This window comes from Aulonocara sp. 'chitande type north' Nkhata Bay, linkage group LG4 (genome assembly GCF_057382095.1).
Source record: "Aulonocara sp. 'chitande type north' Nkhata Bay isolate Kocher_YH1m ecotype deep benthic linkage group LG4, A_spYH_male_GT1.1, whole genome shotgun sequence".
NCBI lineage: Eukaryota > Metazoa > Chordata > Actinopteri > Cichliformes > Cichlidae > Aulonocara > Aulonocara sp. 'chitande type north' Nkhata Bay.
This window is the reverse complement of record NC_141347.1, coordinates 7,775,147-7,794,375: the sequence shown is the minus strand read 5'-3', so window position 1 is coordinate 7,794,375 and position 19,229 is coordinate 7,775,147. Positions and strand designations below refer to the sequence as shown.

The 19,229-nt window shown below is 46.0% G+C and overlaps 2 protein-coding genes across 6 annotated transcripts in view; one reads left to right on the top strand and one right to left on the bottom strand.

Moving 5' to 3' along the window:
* Positions 1-498: 498 nt before the first annotated feature.
* On the top strand, positions 499-6,432 carry prmt1 (protein arginine methyltransferase 1). 2 transcript variants are annotated; one of them, XM_086288222.1, is made up of 10 exons: positions 499-628; positions 2,001-2,096; positions 2,175-2,330; positions 2,418-2,481; positions 2,559-2,701; positions 3,161-3,248; positions 4,753-4,868; positions 4,975-5,125; positions 5,612-5,733; positions 5,805-6,432. In XM_086288222.1, exons 1-10 carry the CDS (start codon positions 593-595, stop codon positions 5,886-5,888), a joined length of 1,056 nt encoding a protein of 351 aa, XP_086144348.1. In that variant the 5' UTR covers positions 499-592; the 3' UTR covers positions 5,889-6,432. The 2 variants fall into 2 exon arrangements, with proteins under 2 accessions (XP_086144348.1, XP_086144349.1); XM_086288223.1 differs by having other exon boundaries at positions 530-628; positions 2,010-2,096.
* A 2,233-nt stretch (positions 6,433-8,665) lies between these two features.
* The window catches only part of ppp1r35 (protein phosphatase 1, regulatory subunit 35), a 14,852-nt gene continuing 4,288 nt past the window's right edge, over positions 8,666-19,229 (bottom strand). For 2 of the 4 annotated variants that reach the window (XM_086288225.1, XM_086288224.1), the window contains exons 3-6: positions 18,843-18,930; positions 15,626-15,741; positions 15,461-15,551; positions 13,361-15,001 (exon numbers count right to left, since the gene is read on the bottom strand). In XM_086288225.1, coding sequence (XP_086144351.1) covers positions 14,700-15,001; positions 15,461-15,551; positions 15,626-15,741; positions 18,843-18,930 — 597 coding nt within the window. In that variant the 3' untranslated portion in view covers positions 13,361-14,699. The other 2 variants (XR_015128734.1, XR_015128733.1) reach the window with 2 other exon arrangements.

Sequence of the window (19,229 nt, the reverse complement as noted above, 5' to 3'; positions counted from 1 at the left end):
ACATTATGTTACAGATTTTAATATTAATTAGTTATTGTCAGTTGTTGATTTGTCCTGTTCTCATTGTATGACGAATTATGATGGCTGTCTGGTAGCTGTTTGCATACAATGCATACTCTCTCTCTCTTCATATGTGTGTGTGTTTCTCTGGTGAAATTCAGTGTGGTTCCGACAACAGTTTCATGTTAATGTACAATCCTTAATGTTATACACACATTTATACGCACACATAAAGTTTTGTGTGTGTGTGTGTGTGGGGGGGGGGGGGCAGAGGTGAAATCCTCTAACAACGATGCCACGCATACAGGATTGTTTGCATTCATTCACAGATGCTTCAGTGAAGGTTACCAAGTGATCACAGACTATTATTAGGGACTTAAAAAGACCGGAAGTATTCAAACACGTTAAGAACACAACAGTCTTAATGGACGCAGTTCAGTTTGGACCCGGAAGCAGGGTTTTACGTCATCACTTAAAAACCGGATTGATTTGGAGGCCGGGCCTGTCGTCTGCACCAATCAGAGATAAACGTTGGCCGTCGTGGGCGGGACAAAGGGAGACGCTTACAGACCCACGCAGCTACTCTGGGTAGATGATCGAAATGGCGGCGCCAGCAGAAGGGATGGAGGTAAGGTCTTCTAGTGTGGAAATAAGCTTCACTTATATTTATCTTTGGAGACGACACGCGGTCATTTTATACAGTCACGCCACATTGCGTACACGGTTATGTTTTTACCTTTACTTAGCACATGCGTACCAGCTAGTGATGCATCCATTTTAACATGGCTAAGGCTAATAGAGCTTTAGCACCGTTGGCGCTCATTCATCTAACATATGTGACCGAGAAAGGCCAGACACCTCACCCAGCACGTGCCGCGGCTGATCCTCGCGGCTGTGGGACGCTGGAAGAACAGAACCGTCCTTTCAGCTGACGCGTCACCGGCTGCTGGCGATGGAGCGAGCCTGTCGTGGACCGCATGGGTGCTACCGTGTTAGCTTTTGAACTCGTTAGCTAGCTGTGCTACAGAGTTGAACTCTTTCTTGGTATTTTCTTACAGTTTATCCATAAACTTGTTCTTTAACAGATGTCATGCGATTTCTGCCACGATCGTTTCCCTCTGGTGCAGTTTACAGGCGGCAGCAGCGCTGAACTAGCCGCGTTAGCATCCTCAGGGTGATAAAGAACTACGTTGTAGGCAGCTTTAGGTGCTCTGCCTCTCACAGAGGTGAACAAACGTGCTAGCTGTACTGAGCCCGAGCCGGTAGCTACAGAGGAGGTCGTGAGTGTGCACGTGGAAACCCAGCGTTATCGAGGAAGGCCAAGCGCGCGCGATTTCTACCAGCCATGTGCCACCATCTTTTGTTCGGCAAGAGTTCGCGTTAAAGTGGGCCACGTGTATTCAGCCCGGCGTGGAGTCTGTTTTAAAAACTCTAACCCGTTTAACTCAGTCCGTGAAGCCGGACTGGGAACGTGCGTGTTTTCAGCCCCCGTGTCTAAAGCACGTGGAGCGCCATCTTGTCGGAGTACACAATAGGACATCACTGGTTCGGCTGTTGCCGCCTTCAGCCCTGTTCTGGGTTTTCCCCCTGCAAGAGATGATCGATGCTTATGGTTGTGGATGATGCTGATACCTGGTGTGTGTGTAAACAAACTCTGGACTGTAAGGCTGCCACAGAGTTGCTATATTAATATATCTAATTGTAAAGGGAGCCAACAAAGCTGCTGGTTGTCAGATTTATCAGCTCTTATCACTAAGACGGGAAGTTCTAATCATGTCATTAAGTAGTTATTTGGAGACTGTGCAGCTGCAGCTTTGGTTATTAACAGTGTAGAAATGGTTGCTTTGATGTTGCTGCTTCTAGAACAGTTGTTCCTGTTCCCAGCCCTGAAACTTGTTACTATAGTGATCATCATCATGGTCCTACACGCCTGTTGTTGATACAGAGACTGCGTTTAGCAAAGATGATGTTTAATTGAGACGATCTTGGTCTACTGTGAGGTTTCCCAGGGGGAGAGCTCAGCCAAGCCTGCAGCGGAGGACATGACATCTAAGGACTACTACTTTGACTCATACGCCCACTTTGGAATTCACGAGGTATTTCTCTAGTTCGTAATCTGTTTAGAGCGTAACTCAAGGAAACCTGTGTGTCATGAATCCTGCTTTGTGCTGTAGGAGATGCTGAAGGATGAAGTTCGCACTCTCACGTACCGCAATTCCATGTTCCACAACAAGCACCTTTTTAAGGACAAGGTGGTGCTTGATGTGGGCAGTGGGACGGGTATCCTCTGCATGTTTGCTGCCAAAGCCGGAGCCAAGAAGGTTATAGGGGTAGGTGTTTGATTCACCTATCAGTGGTAACGGCGTCACTCACAGCTAGCGACGGTCTCTTGATGCGTTTGTGTTTGATCTCCGTAGATCGAGTGCAGCAGCATCTCTGACTACGCTGTGAAAATTGTGAAGGCTAACAACCTTGATGATGGTGAGTAAATAGAAGCCAACATGATTTCAGTCACGTGATCATATTTAAAAATACTTGAGCTCTTCTTGTGTCTGCAGTGGTGACCATCATTAAAGGAAAGGTGGAAGAGGTGGAGCTGCCTGTGGATGGAGTAGACATCATCATATCAGAGTGGATGGGCTACTGTCTCTTCTATGAGTCCATGCTTAATACTGTTATTTATGCCAGAGACAAATGGCTGGTAAGTGTGCACTTCTGTTTGTTTGAGCTCTGTGAGTCCTGTTTCAGTCCTGTGGTTGTTTGGAAAACATGAATTCGATGCGTTCTCTATGAAGGTGTGTGTGCTTGTGAGTACGGTTACGCCATGATGGCGTTGGACTGCGACAGCATGTCTACATGAAGCTGATAACAGTAATGATATTGGACAGCATATCTTTCTACTGGCCCATGTGTGTGGGATTGACTGAACTGTCACAGCTACAGTCCTTGTGACTGTTTGTGTAAACAGTGTTGGCTGTGGTGATGTTTGTGTGTGCGCTCAAACCTTTGTTCCTGTCGCACGTCTGGGTTTGGGTTGAGCCAGGCTCAGCTTGTGGGTTTTTTAAGCTACTCGTTTATTGCTCACTTGGTGTGAACATACTGACTTTATTGATCTTTTCTCTGAATACTTGTGTATTTGTCCCTCTTTATACAATAACAGAAACCAGATGGACTCATTTTTCCAGACAGAGCAACCCTTTACGTCACCGCCATCGAAGACCGACAGTATAAGGACTACAAAATACACTGTGAGTGCTCCGAGTGCTTCCTGTATGCAGGTCATTGTCAATATCACCCAGTTGTCCCACAATAAGAACAAAGATCCAGATAAATGAAGAAGTCCTCGACGTTGGGTTCACTGTTCAGTGTGAACATTAATGTGAGGAGGAAAAAGAGCCAGTGTAGCTGTGGAGCTTCACTCATGAAGTGAAGCAGCAGAAACATTACAGTCCAAACATCAGCGAGGTACCAGCACAGTGAGGTCTCCGGTGTCGGTGCTGCAGTCGTGCTGTGGTGGAGGGGAGCTCCGCTCTGCTGTTACATTTATTCTAATCTGCGCTCCCTTTTCCTCGTCCTGCCGTTCGCCCCACCTGTTGAGTCCAAATCGCTTCCTGTAGTTTTAGAAAAACACATTTAGGTGGTTTTAGGATTTTATTGTGGACGCGTCGTTTTCTAAGTCGATGTATGTTTATCGTTGGTGTCGTCGACTCTGAGGACGCTCTAATAATTCAGTAAGTGGGTGTGGTAAAATGTCATGTGTCCAACATGTAAGGTTACTTCGTTGTGAAAGCGTGCACACAGTGAAGGAAACGAGTGTGTTTTTGTGTCGTCACACAAAGTCCGGTTGTATCTGAAACCAAACTGGACCAAAGGAAACGACCCGTCACAGGAGCCGTCCATCAGTGGGCTCACTCCGTCACCCGTGGGCTCTGATTGGCTTTGATGTGCTGCAGTCGTGACCTGCTGTGAGGTCAAATGTTTGCTCGTGTTGCAGGCATTTCCCCTCTCTGGTGTCATAACTGTTGGGTCTGTTACTCACAAGTAATGGATTACTTTAATGGAGTGTTTTAATTACTACACAGAGTAATTCTGTTGTTTCCGTGACTTTGATTAATCTGAGCACTGAAACAGTCTCAGCAGTACAAACCTGACACACATCTAATGAGGACACGCAGACTGAACTCGGCCGACCACACCAACCTCTCTGCACAGTTAGACTGCTGTGGACTGAGTGGGCCTAAAGACTGAGTGAAAGTAGCTGCGTGTCTGAGATGGTTGGAAGTAACTTTGTTTAATGCTTAAGTCTGAAGTCCTTACTCGCCAACAGAGCGCCGCCTCCTCGTCAGCCTGCCTTCATCAAAGGTCACAACACGAACAGGTTTCATGAGCCCAGTTTGACCTTTTAGGTTCAAACTGTCATCAGCATGTAGAGTCAGATATACAGCGATGAGTGTAAAACACTGCACCGGCTCCTTTTATGCTTCACTGTGATGTAACTATGAAAATGCCCATCAGATTGGATCCACTGTGTAAAACAAGCTTGTGATGGTGCCGAGTTCAGGCTGTGCTCCAGTGTTTGTAAGCGTTCAGTGTCAACGTGGTTATTTAGTCTGCTCGCCATTAGCAGAACGTCAACAGGACGAGGTGAGCCGAGCACAGCGCTGCACGTGACAGACGCTCAGAGCGGTGACCCGTCTGTCAGAGAGGACACTGTGGACCATTGTAGCTGTAACCTGGTCTTGTCTCTGTCAGGGTGGGAGAACGTGTACGGCTTTGATATGTCCTGCATCAAGGAGGTGGCGATCAAGGAGCCCCTGGTGGATGTGGTGGACCCCAAGCAGCTGGTCAGCAACTCCTGTCTCGTCAGGGTAGGTGGCTCGTTCTCTGCTCCTTGAATGGATGTGGGACAGGCAGAGGGTGGCTGAAGCTGACCTGAAACATTTGGTCTGAAGGCATCTTGTCTTTTTTGTCTAGGAGGTGGACATCTACACGGTGAAGGCCGAAGACCTGACGTTCACGTCCCCGTTCTGCCTCCAGGTGAAGAGGAACGACTACATCCACGCGTTGGTTACCTACTTCAACATCGAGTTCACCCGCTGCCATAAGAGGATCGGCTTCTCTACCAGTCAGTGTGCCTGCTGTCTTTACACTGGTGTCCCAGTATGCATGCTTTCTACTGCCCTGATAGTCACTGCATGAAAGCAGGTCTCATACCTGAATGAGTTTACAGTGTTGGCAGGATTGTTGCTCTGGGTGTTCTCAGGGTTCACGTACTTCATCCACATACTGAACATTTCATGTTCTGTCAGACGGGACGCACTGACCTTCCTGCAAACGGCGGCGGGTCGTTGCTGTTGTACAGATCGTTCACCACTGTGAGCTGACATTAGTGTCTGCTTTGACAAATTCAGTTTTATTTATACAGCAACGAATCCGGGAGGAGAAGCTCACATCTCAGCCTGCAGCCAGAATTAGCTTTACAGACACATGACTACAGGTGAACAGGCGAGGGGTGGTCAGCTGATTGGAGCCAGTCAGCTGAACTGTGTGACACACGGGGCGGGTTAAAATAAAGGCTGGTGTAGATTACCAACGCTCTGTCTCCCGACAGGCCCAGAGTCTCCTTACACCCACTGGAAGCAGACCGTCTTCTACCTGGATGATTACCTGACTGTGAAGACTGGAGAGGAGATCATTGGCACCGTCAGCATGAAGCCAAATGTCAAGAACAATGTAAGCACGGCTCGGCCGCTCTTTGCTTCGATTCATTTGTCTTTGTGTAACCTGACCTGCTGTCTCTGCAGAGGGACCTGGACTTCACCATCGACGTGGACTTCAGGGGCCAGCTATGTGAGATGTCAAAGACGCTGGAGTACAGGATGCGTTAGACGCCTTTCCCTCCGTTCCTGTTTTGTCATTAGTAGAGGACAGATACAGAGTCTGAGCGATAGTCTGACGCTCCCGCAGCAACATTTTAAAGACATCACTTGTTCAAACATTAACAGTATTTAAATGGTTTTTGTGGCTTTCAGTTCCAAGTGCATTGGCGTGGTGCTTCATTGTCATATACACTCAACAAAATGTATGTTAGCATACGAAGGTTTGTCCCAACACCTCGTTGGGTTCTTTGGGGTTCTGTTTATTTTGCATGGGAGAAGTTAACACAGACGCAAACTCAGCCTGTCCTTCATTGAACGGTAACCATGGCGTTGGAAAGGACGCTGTTTGTAGACGGTTGCTGGACTGATTCTTGCTGGACTTTTAGGCCACACCCCTTCAGTTCCACCTTTCCTCAGCTTGAGAGCAGTGTGTCGATGGTAACAGCTGTGTTGGCACTCTGCACAGACCGCTCTGACATTCTCAGTTTTCTCTTTTGTATTGTTTCTGGCTGCCACTTTTTCTTTTTTTTAAAAATAAAATTCATAAACTGTACATCTAACTTTCTGAGTTGTGACGCTCTCCCAGCATCTTTGTAGAAAATCTCACCAAACAATGAATTGTTGCTTCCATGTTCAGGTGTTTACTGCCCTGAACAACAGTTCTTCACATTTTACAGCACTCTGTGGACTCTCATTACATTAAACATGACATGTTTGGGCCTTGGGTGTTGGACACTCTTAAATTGATTTAGGGACTTTAGAGATGAGGCCAGAAACTGTTGGACAGATGCTGGTTAATTGATCACAAAAAAGTAGGACTTTATCGGTTGGACCGTTAACTTAAATTTGTCGAAATTGTTTAGGCGCTAAAGCTGACAGATCTGACAGTCACGCCAGTGAAGCTTAAGACCCTTAATGAACCGAACATCAACTCAAAATAAGCACAGATATGCAATGTGTATAACATAGTTATAACTGCATCTGAAATACAAGGTTAATATGATAACTATGCATAAACATCTTAAGGCCATCTTAAAGCTGTCTGTTACCTTGTTAAAGCAATGATCATACTGCAGATTATATTATGCTGGTAAAATACTTTTGTTCATCCCCACACCATGAAGTCTAGAAGTTTAAAGGAAGTAGCGTTGGTTACTGTTCCCAGTGAAAACACAGGTTCTGATCGATGCCACGTTCTGGCCCGCATCCTGAATTCAGACGTACGAACTCTGAATATGGGAAACAACGTTTGGGCTCACGTGGTTCTCGTGCATGCAGAAGAGTCTGTGGGGGACATGCGGTGAGTCGTGTGTTAAAGCGCTGTCAGAGAAGATCTCAGTATAACAATACTCGAGTATATAATACTCGAGTATAACAAACACTCGCCCACATGCTTGATGCTAGTCCCGAGTTGGTCCCTGCTGCCTCAGTATGTATGTGCACGACTTGTGTAGGCGAAGCGTGGAGAAGTGTTGTATAAAGAGCTTTGATTGCTCGGGTAGGATAGAGAGGTGTCACATAAACAGTCAGCGTTGTTTATCAGCTGGTTCAGTCCCAACTAAACTGTCCTACATGAAGCCTCTGATGGGTAAGCACGAATGACCACAGACCTTCAGCATTGTTGTTTCACCATGAACTGGCCACCATCAGGTGCTCGCCGCGAGAGCCGAGGAGCAGCTGCAGAGAGACGAGCTCACAACACCCCATCACTGATGGAGCACGTTTAGTTTGCTGACCAGCCTGTGAAATACTGGGAGCCTGATCGCATGATAATGTAACCAAACTCTGGATGCTGCACAGAAAAACAGCATGGCAGCAGTGCAGTTTGGGGGCAGGACCATGGGGCTGGTTTCTAACATTCAGCTGCTTCATATAACTGAAGGAAGGAAAGACGCTACGAGACCGTCTAGATAAACATCCGCTGCCATCGACCAGGATGATGAAGGTGAAATGAGTGAACGTGTCATCAAACAGCCGAGGTTTGAGTGTATAGACGGGCCCATCACATCATCACTAACAAAAGCTTTGGTGTGAACTCTCACTGAGTTTGTACAATACTTATATCAGAATCAGAAAGGGCTTTATTGCCAAATGTTGAGCAGGTTTACAACATTAGGTACTTAGTGCAAACATACTGTCATATAACGCTTAAATAGACATGAGAATAAGAATTAAAAGTGCTAAGTAGATAGATATATACATGATATATACATGAGTGCAGGTGGTGATCAGTGCCAAACATGGAATGATGCAGTGACACAGCGTAGGGTCATGTGTTAGTGGTGGGAACAGTCATACGGTTATTGTTCATGTGTCCAACAGCAGAGGGGAAGAAACTGTTCTTATGGCGAGAGGTTCTGGTGCGAATGGACCGGAGCCTCCTGCCTGAGGGGAGCAGGTCAAACAGACTGTGTCCAGGGTGAGAAGGGTCAGCTGAGATCTGAGCTGCACGCCGCAGTGTCCTGGAGGTGTACAGGTCCTGCAGAGATGGGAGTCTGCAGCCAATCACCTTCTCAGCAGAGCGCACAACACGCTGCAGTCTCTGTCCCTGATAGTGGCTCCAGCGTACCACACGGTGATGGAGGAGGTGAGGATGGACTCGATGATTGCAGTGTAGAACTGCATCATCGTCCGTGTTGGCAGGTTGAATTTCTTCAGCTGCCTCAGGAAGTACATCCTCTGCTGGGCTTTCTTGATGACGGAGGTGATGGTGGGCTCCCACTTCAGGTCCTGAGTGATGGTGGTACCCAGGAAGCGGAATGAGTCCACAGAGGTGATGGGGGTGTCAGTCAGGATGATGGGGGGGAGTGGAGCTGTGTGCTTCCTGAAGTCCACAATAATCTCCACTGTCTTCTGGGCATTCAGCACCAGGTTGTTGTGGCTGCACCAAGACACCAGACGTTCAACCTCCCTCCTGTAGGCAGACTCGTCCCCGTGCAAGATGAGCCCAATAACGGTGGTGTCATCTGCAAACTTGATTAGCTTGACAGACTGGTGGGTGGAGGTGCAGCAGTTGGTGTACAGGGAGAAGAGCAGAGGAGAAAGAACACAGCCCTGAGGGGAGCCGGTGCTGATGGTGTATACAGTGCTTTATATTCATATTCCTTTGAACAATTTAACTTCTGCATGATTTATCTGAAGTTTCTAAACAAACCAAAACACAAATGGTCAGGTGTGTGGGCCTGAAAACGTGGGACAGGTTAGCTGGTATAGATGGCAGCACATATTCATTGTGCAACTAACATCATTCTCTCATATATGCAACAGCTAAAAGTGTACAGGGCCCTGTTTCAGGAAGCCGGTTTGGAAAACTCAGAGTGAAAAACGACACTCACGGTTGAGTAACCCCGAACTGTCCAACTCGGAATATTCCGTTTCAGAAAGGCTGATAACAATTAGTTCAGTCAACGCGGAGTTGCTTTAACCCCAAGTGAAGCGCGCGGACGAGGATACATAAAGCCCTGATTAGTGGAGCACAGATTAAGCGAGTCACCATGGAGACGGAGGGAAAGAAGGCGCGGTCAATGTATTTCACAGCGCTTGAGGCCGAAATTCTGATGGCAGTATAGGGCTTTGGAGCGTGATGTCACGGGGGTGGGCGATAACATGCAAATTTTGCGGAAAAAAAGTAACACAGCCTCAGCTGCAAAAGAAAGGAAGCATGCATGGCAAAACATAGCCGACAGAGTCAATGCGTGAGTGTTAATATAAACATTGATCTAGGGATTTCCACCCATTTAACACGTTATTTTATCATATGTTATTTTATTTGTTATTTCATACATTTTATTTTGTGATGTGATGTGAGCGCAGGTGCAACCCAACAGGTCCCAAACGTTCCTGGCAGCAAGTAAAAATGAAATATAAAAATATAGTCCAAACAGGTAAGGTGTAATTGTATTATGAGCCATAGTGCTTGGTCTGTTTGTCCCATGTAAATCAATTGCAGTTAGAGGCTACATTAATTTCCCCTCTGTAAGCACTTATTGAAATTATCTGAGCACATTACAAGTACATATTTGCTTACTCTGTATGCTCAAATGTGGCCCGTAATAGCCAACAGAAAAAAAGCGGAGGCCCGAAAAACAGGTGGGGGTCCTCCACCACCACCACCCACAGAGGCTGAGCAGTTGGCCCTCAGCCAAAACAGTGGGCGCCCTGTGGCCGAAGGCATCTCTGCGGGGACATCCTCTGAGGCAATAACCCCGCAAGACACAAGTGCCTACATAGGGGGTAAATTCAAAATAATACATGATGTGCATACATCCTTTCTTCACAGTCACCTTTGCAGTGCTACTCATTCATTTGATAAACTCTTCACCATAATGGATTATTTTGTAGTGAAGTTATTTTCCTACTGATTTTGCCTTCCCTCAGGCTTGGTTGTCTTTGAGAGCATAATGACAATGAAGTGTAAGGTGATTGGTATGTTTGTTAATTGCCATTTGGTCCCTTGTAAGTTATAAGTGACCTGTATAAACCTCATATTCTATCAGTTGATGGTGATGGTGTACTGCATCTGGTGCAGCCTCCTGTTGAGCCAGACCAACATGCAGTTGTGAGTAATACTCCACAGATTATATGAGTTTACAGTAGAACAGCAATGTTGTTTATTTCTTTACTACAGGAAAACAATGAAGAAACATTGACAGCTGTTACAGAGGAGGAAGCAACAGAGACACTTTATGAGGTTTACATCTTTTAATACTTTGTGTACAGGAAACACAGGCGACCAATAAAGCCAGTTGAACAAAAAATCTGTTTATTCTTCTTTCAACATGTTGAGGTGATGGGTCAAAAGAAATGATTGTGACATATGGTGTCTCTGACTGCGCTTCCATCTTGTATGTCCGTGGGAGGGTCAGGATGTTCATGGTTTGGATCACTGCTGATGTTTGGTTCAGAAGGACAGTGTTCTCCTCTAATTGTGGCAATGTTGTGAAGAATCACACATGCCACAATAATGTCACATGCCCTTTCTGGGGTGACCCTGAGTCTTTGCAGGCACTGGAACCGGGCCTTAAGCATTCCGATAGTCATTTCAATTCTGGCTCTTGTCCTGCAATTAGCCAGATTATATCGCTGCTGTGGGCCCGGTTCAGGGTCAGGGTAAGGGGTAAGCAAATAGGGTAAACATGGATACCCCCTATCACCAAGCAAGTAGCCAGTGAACTCTCCTAAGACAGAAGGATACACTTCAGTTCAAATGTCCCTGAAGCAATTGGTCTTTATATATTTTAAAGTATTCTCAACTCACCATGTCCAAATTTTGTGCTCAGTGTACATTCACGGAATATTTGTGAGTCATGGACAGAGCCTGGCCACTTGGCTTCCACATTTGTGATAATGTTGGCAGCATCACATATGATCTTCACAGTGCAGAGAACACAAACTAGCATCCATTACTATAATGAAATAATTTGTTAGTTTGACATGCTACAGGGAACTATGTACCTGCACATTAATGCTGTGGAAAGACTTCCTGTTCACATAGTCTCCTTCATTTACTGAAGGAGCAATGATTGGAATGTGAGTGCCATCTGTACAGCCAATCACGCCTGGGAACTTTTATACACTGAAAATAAATGTGCAATTTAAGTAGTAGTCCAAGTATCACCACATCATGAATTAAGTTTTGTTCATCCTGATACCTGCAATTTTGTGGCATCCCTCTTTGATGAATCTTGTGGGTCTGTGACCGGGGAACACCACAGACGAGTACAGGAGACGTTTCAGTGCAACTGTAACATTCCTGACTGCCCGACAGACGGTAGCCTTGGAAACGTGCTCAGCGTCACCAATATTATACAGAAAGCTCCCGTTTGCAAGAAACCGAAGTGCAATACAAATAATATGTACAGAACTGAGAGCATGTCCGCGATGTGTCACATGAGCAATATTAGGCCTGAGGATGTTATTCAAATAACTTATAGATTGTGCTGAGAAACGGTAACGTTCACACAGGAAATCATCAGGAAATGATAAAATGTCCAAACGCGCTCTGATCACTCTCTCCCGGCGGAGAGCTCTGCGGAGAATTTGGGCTTCAGAGAACTTCAATCTATACATCTAAAAACCACAAACCAGGCGAGAAATTTGGGTGTAGTGATGGATGCAGACCTAAACTTAGAAAAACACATTAAGACAATAACAAAGTCAGCTTACTATCACCTCAAGAATATATCAAGGATAAAAGATCTGATGTCTCAACAGGACCTGGAAAAACTAGTCCATGCATTCATCTTTAGTAGGCTTGATTACTGTAACAGCATCTTTACAGGTCTACCTAAAAAATCAGTCAGACAACTACAGCTCATTCAGAACTCTGCTGCTCGAGTCCTCACTAAGACCAAAAAAGTGGACCACATCAGTCCAGCTCTGAGGTCCTTACACTGGCTGCCTGTCCGTCAGAGGATAGACTTTAAAGTTCTGATGCTGGTCTATAAAGCTCTGAATGGTTTAGGACCAAAATACATCAATGACCTCCTGACCCAGTATGAACCATCCAGATCCCTCAGGTCATCTGGATCCGGTCTTTTATCAGTTCCCAGAGTCAGAACCAGACACGGAGAAGCTGCATTCAGCTTTTATGCTCCTTATATCTGGAACAAACTCCCAGAAAGCCTCAGATCAGCTGAAACACTCAGTTTATTTAAATCCAGGTTGAAGACTCACCTGTTCTCAGCTGCATTTGAATAAAGCACCAAATCCACACTTTAAGCTTAAATTTCAAAACTTACATTTAACTACTGATTTTATCTACTGTTCTGATTTTATCTACTGTTCTGATTTTATCTGTTTTGATTTTATATACTGTTTTGTTTGTTTGTTTGTTTGTTTGTTAATTAGTTAGTTAGTTTGTTTGCTTGTTTTAATCAATTTTAAATCATGCTTTTTATTTGTTCTTGTTTCTAATGTCTCTGTAAAGCACTTTGAATCACCTTGTTGTTGAATTGTGCTATACAAATAAACTTGCCTTGCCTTGCCTTCACGATCTACTGGCTCTTCAAGGAAGTGGCACGCCATGTCCGACACTTCCTACTGTCAGGTTTCCGACAAAGGGGTGGAGACAGTCAGGGTTAGTTGTAGTAAACCTGCTAGGGGGCAGGTTAGCTTCACGGAGTGTGTCGTCATAGTGACTCACTCAGGCTGCAGCTGAACTCGCTTTGTGAAACCGAAAACCCAGAGTTTTCGTTAACTCAGGGTATACTTACTCAGTTTTTCCACTAAACCGGCTTCTTGAAACAGGGCCCAGGTGTGGCTCAGTGACCGGGCCCAGCTGAATCTTAATGACCGCAGTACAGCGTCTGACATCTGAGCCAAGCTTTGCTCGAGTTTCAAACGTAGAGCGAGCGGCGTGCTTTGACAGAGCAGCTCCACTCTCTCACTCCAGACTGCTGCGTTTATAAACCACCATCACATCAGCTGTCTCGCCTGTAGTTTGTCTGTGTGCTGCAGTGTTCTCTTCACCTCTCCTTCAACACAACCACACAAATAAATAACAGAAATAAAACAACCCTCAAACAGCATCGTCGTTACAGGAAATCAAATGACACAGTAAACAAATATACAAACAGATTTATTCAAACCAAATCAGTAAAAACTTTCCACCCATACATACGTGTGTCTGCGTGTGTGTCTGTCTGTCTGTGTGTCTGCGTGTGTGTCTGTGTGTGTGTCTGTCTGTCTGTCTGCATGTGTGTCTGTCTGTCTGTGTGTCTGCGTGTGTGTCTGCGTGTGTGTCTGTCTGTCTGTCTGTCTGTCTGCGTGTGTGTCTGTCTGTCTGTCTGTCTGCGTGTGTGTCTGTCTGTCTGCGTGTCTGTCTGTCTGTCTGTCTGCGTGTCTGTCTGCGTGTGTGTCTGCGTGTGTGTCTGTCTGTCTGTCTGTCTGTGTGTGTGAGAGATTGTAGAAAAAGTTTGGCAGACATTTTGACTGTAACACGTAAAAACCTGAAACATGGTGGAGGAGACTTCATTTATACAACAGAGCTGATATAGAGACGAGCAGCTGAGCCCCGAAGAGAAAACAAACAACTGAAGGTTTTATTTAAATGATGCTAAAATATGACTCTGACCTGAGCTCACCCCACACACACACACACACACACACACACACACACACACACACACACGCACGCACGCACACACACACGCACGCGCGCACACACACACACGCGCGCACACACGCGCGCACACACACACACACACACGCACGCACACACACTCTCTCTCTCATACACACACACACACGCGCACACACACGCGCGCACACACACACACACGCGCGCACACACACACACACACACGCACACACAGGGGAAAATGTTTTTTTCACGCTAAGATCAATTGTTATCGTTTTCTATCCGTTTCTAAGGAAACATGTTTTCATTTACATAGTTACATGAAAGATTTACAACAAATACACTTTGACCACTTTATCCTGAAATGATTTTAGCTAAATAGATCAGTAAATGTGTTTACTAAGCATGTCTTTACCTGCAGTAAATCTCAGGCTGCGTCTGAAAAACACGTCGAGGACACAAAGTCATCTCCTTTACTTTGGAAGGCCCCGAGCGTCTGCACTGATATATCGTCACAATGAGAGGAAAGAGATACAAAAATGTGGAACAAAAGCAAATGTCACGTCACTTCTGACATGAAGACATCACAGCGGGCGGGTCTACCAACTCTGGAAAACCTTCACAGGTCAGCCTTCCCTCACTCATCACCTCCAGTTTCAGCTCTAACGGCCAGCGTCACAGTGGCTACATCCATCTTTATCCCAGTCGGCAGTCGTCCCACGTCAGGGCGTCGTCCCCCGTCAGGGCGTCGTCTCCCAGGACTGCTGCCGTCTGTACAGGTCAAAAGTCGCGTGGGCGGGGCAAGCTGATGTGGAGAGCTTACGGCTGAACGGGACCTCCTCTGGTGAAAGGGGCTTTTGCCTGAGCAGGTCAGAGGTTATGAAAAACAGGGAGGAGGGTCCTTTAATGTTCCTCCTTCCGCGGCACTGGGAAGGTGGAGCTAGCAGCTTATCTTGGAGCAACTGGGTTATCAGCTGATCCTCCTGCACATCCACGCTGACCAACGAAGTGAAGAGAACCTGAGAGCGAGAGACGTTCACCTCTACAGAGGACATGAGCAGAGGGACACGAAAGACAGACAACAAAAAGGTGAGTAACAACTCACAGACTGCTGAAAACATTCCCTCCTGTTACTCCTGTCACTCACACCACGGACTATTAAACGCTCCACACTGCGGCCTTTTTCTCCTTTGTTTGTTTATAACGCCACAACCAGGCGGCTGGCGTAGTATACAGAAACATGTGGGCCCAGTATGGCCTCGAGGTCAAAGTGGGAGACGCCCCCTAGAGTGGTGGAGAACAGCTGAAAGTACTGAGAGTCATTCGGTCACTCGAGAGGGCGTCCGCAGACTGACTCTTTATTACTATTGTTACTGATTTCATCAGCTTTGCACCTGTAACATCAGAAGTCTACACACAGGATGAATGAGGTGCTTTTCATTCACAGCAGAGAAACAGCTGTTAGTGACCATTAAACAAGACAACATAGGATCTGTGTTACCTTCAGTAGCTCTAGCATTGATGCGATTCTTCGTGCTATCTGACTTCTGTAGAGTTTGCTGAATTGCCCTCTGGGAGTCAAACTGAGCGTCCTGTAGGACAGCAGATACATGAGCATTAGCAGCTGTTAATCAGCTGACTGACCACTGAATAAAACTGTGCACACCTGCAGTGACTGAAGCCGAGTCTTCAGAGCCAGGGTGGTGTTTAGCTCCGCCCTCTCCAGACAGCTCAGGTCGTGAGTGGATGTTGGAGCAGGAGGTTCCACCACATGTCTGAGGCCTACAACAAGCAGCAGACAGGACAAGACTGAGTCATTCATCCAGTTTAGTAAACCAGTAAGGCCATGGATACTCAGCTGTTCCCCAACAAAACAAAAACGAGCTGTTGATATTTCAGGAAGCTGTACAGTTTTCACATAAAGGCTCTGTGCTGTCTCAAATACATACACACAGTCACTTAAACCTTTTAATAAGTGAATGAGGCGGAGCCTCGGTGCTTCCACAGACTGCTGGAACAAAAGCATCACTGTCCACTAGTGGTGCAACGGATCACGATTGATCCGAAATCCGAACCGATCCCACTCCACGGTTCGGCACACACGTGAAAAAAGTATGTGTATGGTCTGTCGAGCGGTAGCTATGCTCAGCGCTAGCGGTCCAAGTGGAGGAGCAGAGGAGTATTTAAGCAGCCCTTTGCTGCCCAGCCCGACGGCTAAAGCTGTTACAGAAGCTGCTGGGGTGTGTAGCTGCAGACGGGAGGCTGTATTCTGTCTGCAAAACAAGGGGTTTAATAGTCAACGTGTTAGTTGACGCATCGATGCCGTGCAGCCCCACACACGGGGCGATCCGCGGTAACTAGTTAACGGAGATTCACCGCGTTGATGCAGTTATGGCATTAACGTCATTTTAACAAGATTTACGCTGACAGCACCAGTTTGAACTGTGATGAACGTGCTATGACATCCCGTCGCGCGTCCACTTCAGTGAGAAGATCACTACAAGCATGTGTGAGCAGGAAAAGTTCAACGTTGTGGCTGAGCTGTCCCACGCATCTTCTGTTGCCCTAACTACGACCTCCAGGCAACGGAAAGCCACGTGACCGCTCGTTATATCACAGCGGTAGATACAAAGCCCTGCACTGCATCTTAATTTGTTTTTATATAATTGTGTGGAATGAGCTGAATGTTTTTAACAGGCAAAAAGTACTTAAATAAGTTAATAAGTAAATGTTAAAATTTTCTGTTTTTTGCTGATCCGTGACTTAAAACCGTGATCCGATGTGCTTTACACCCCTGCAGCTCACACTTCACATTGTGCTTGGTGATCAATGTTAAAGACACACAACAACACAAGCTTGTCTCACATGGTGCAGAGAAAACAAAACGTAACACATGAATGAGCAGGTGTGGCTCAGTACTTCGTCCGTGCAGTCCATAATCTCAAACTGTAAAATACTGGCAGCCTCCTGCAGCAGAGGCACCTGTGGCATACATTTGAAAATCTCTGCCTTTGAATTTGAGGTTGCGATCAGTGAGATTCACACTCGTCCCAAAGTCTGAACAAATGCACGTGTGGTAGGGCTGCACGATATTAGGAAGATGTGCGATAACTGTGATCAATACTGCGATAGCGATATGACTTGCGATAAAATAAATTGCAAAACAAACAAAAAACGAATACATAATTTCCGTTTTACTGCAACAGTTTTATTTAATGAAAGCTGCTGTTAGCAGAGTAACAACAAAGTGCACTTTAACATTGAAACATTGCCCCATAAAAAAATTCTGAGGCTTGAATTTTGAAAGACATCCTTCCTGGTCTCTAGAATTAGTTTTAAGTAAACATAACTTAAATTATACTGCAAATGATCTCAGTGCAGCTGTTCATCATTTTATCTCTCACCAAGTAGTTATGATGCAAGTCGAAACTGGAGAGGAAACTTTACTGTAGTGCTGGCGTAGCTTCAGCTTGGCTCAGTTCAAACATGTTTCGAATATTTGTGGAATGGCGACGTGGGAAAAGTCGTTTCGTGAGGGGATGCGGTATCTCCGGTCCACTTTATGTATCAGACTGGTGAAGCCGTCTCTGCTAACTGCATTTACAGGCATCATGTCTTTGTCAAAAATGTGTAATGGCCTCTGTTATTTCTTTGTAGCGCTTCGACGTTTTCTCATAAGTTGTTCCACTTGAAAAACTCTGATACAGAGACGGCTGTTGCTGCGGCGCTCTTTGTCTAACATTAGCAACATTAGCTAGCCCGGTCTTTCTGGAACTCTTCAAACTGTTCTCTGTGGTTGTGTTGAAGATGATGGTGGAGTCGTGTTTCCTCTGGTGGTTGCCGAGTGTTCGGCAAGTGTTGCAGAGCACCTGTGTTTGGAGAACGTCGTCTTTATCAAATCCAAAGTACCTCCAAATAAGCGAGGTACTATTTTTTTAGCCACGAGTTCATAGTCAGTAGCGTTCTCGTCATGCGTCTCGCTCTCAGCCTTTACAACTATGACTCGTTGCTGCAGCGTTGTTCACTCCCCACCTGCGTAGGAGGCGGGCCTCTAATCCATTTGATTGGTTAATGCCGTGAAGGGCTCTATTCGACTGGTCTAATGTATAAAGGGGGTTCTTTGATTGGTAAATTCTTTAAAGCACGTGTGTAAACATTTTAAGGTACTCCATTATCGCAGTTTACGTCGTCTTTTGCGATGGGCCCATCGCACAGGCTGATATTGCGATGACAATGAATTTTCGATTTATTGTGCAGGCCTAACGTGTGGTATCTATTTGGCAATGCTACATCGCTTTGTTCCAGAGTTACTGCAGTCACAAATTTGGGTTTCCAGGCCAGCCGCCGACCTGCCTCCCCAGCAGGGGGATGACACCTCATAGCTTTTTACAGCTGAGGGGTGAGAGCTATACCACAATATAGCCATTCAAATATAATGATCTCAAGGGCCGGTGTCCTGCAGGTGTTAGACGTGTCCTTGATCCATCACAGCTGATTCAAACGGCTAAATGACGTCCTCAGCATCTGTGAAAGTTCTCCAGAGGCCTGCTAATGAACTTAGCTGACCCAGGGTAAGATCTAAAACCTGCAGGACAGCGGCCCTCGAGGCCCAGAGCTGGACACTCTGTACACATTTTTTGTACCAATCTGTGTGGCCCTGCGATGGACCCGTGTAAAGTACACCCTGCGCTCGCCAACTGGGACAGGCTCCGCCTCAGGAAACATCTTTTTCTGCTGGGCTGGGTCCAGGTTTGTTCACAGTCAAGAGTTTGAGCGAGAAGGTTTGACACAGTGACTCCACCAGAGATCCCCTGCACACGATGGCATCTTCCATACCAAGTGCATCTGACTTTACCTTTACAGCAGCAGCAGCATGCTCTCACCTCTCAGCCAGTCCTCAAACGGGGCGTCACTGCTCGAGTCGATGTCAGGCTCTGGTGTTACTGTGATGACTGCCTCTTTACAACATACCTGCAGGACAACATAAATGTGATGTCAACACACACACAGTGTTGGGAAGGTTACTTTTAAAATGTATTCCACTACAGATTACAGATTACATGCCCCAAAATGTATTCTGTAACGTATTCCGTTACGTTACTCAATGAGAGTAATGTATTCTGAATACTTTGGATTACTTAATATATTATCATGCTTTTTACAGCTACATGAATGTGCTATTCATGTGATTTATTACTGTTACTGAAGGTCCGCGGCTCCTAACCGTAGTAAAGGGACCTCTGACTAATACATCGGGTTCGTGTCGGGCT

What these genes read in the sequence shown, in the direction of transcription:
- prmt1 (XM_086288222.1), top strand. Translation starts at nt 593, where the DNA reads ATGATCGAAATGGCGGCGCCAGCAGAAGGGATGGAG. An exon ending in GAGCCAAGAAGGTTATAGGG is followed by an intron (nt 2,331 to 2,417) that starts GTAGGTGTTTGA and finishes TGATCTCCGTAG; the next exon opens with ATCGAGTGCAGCAGCATCTC. An exon ending in TAAGGACTACAAAATACACT is followed by an intron (nt 3,249 to 4,752) that starts GTGAGTGCTCCG and finishes TGTCTCTGTCAG; the next exon opens with GGTGGGAGAACGTGTACGGC.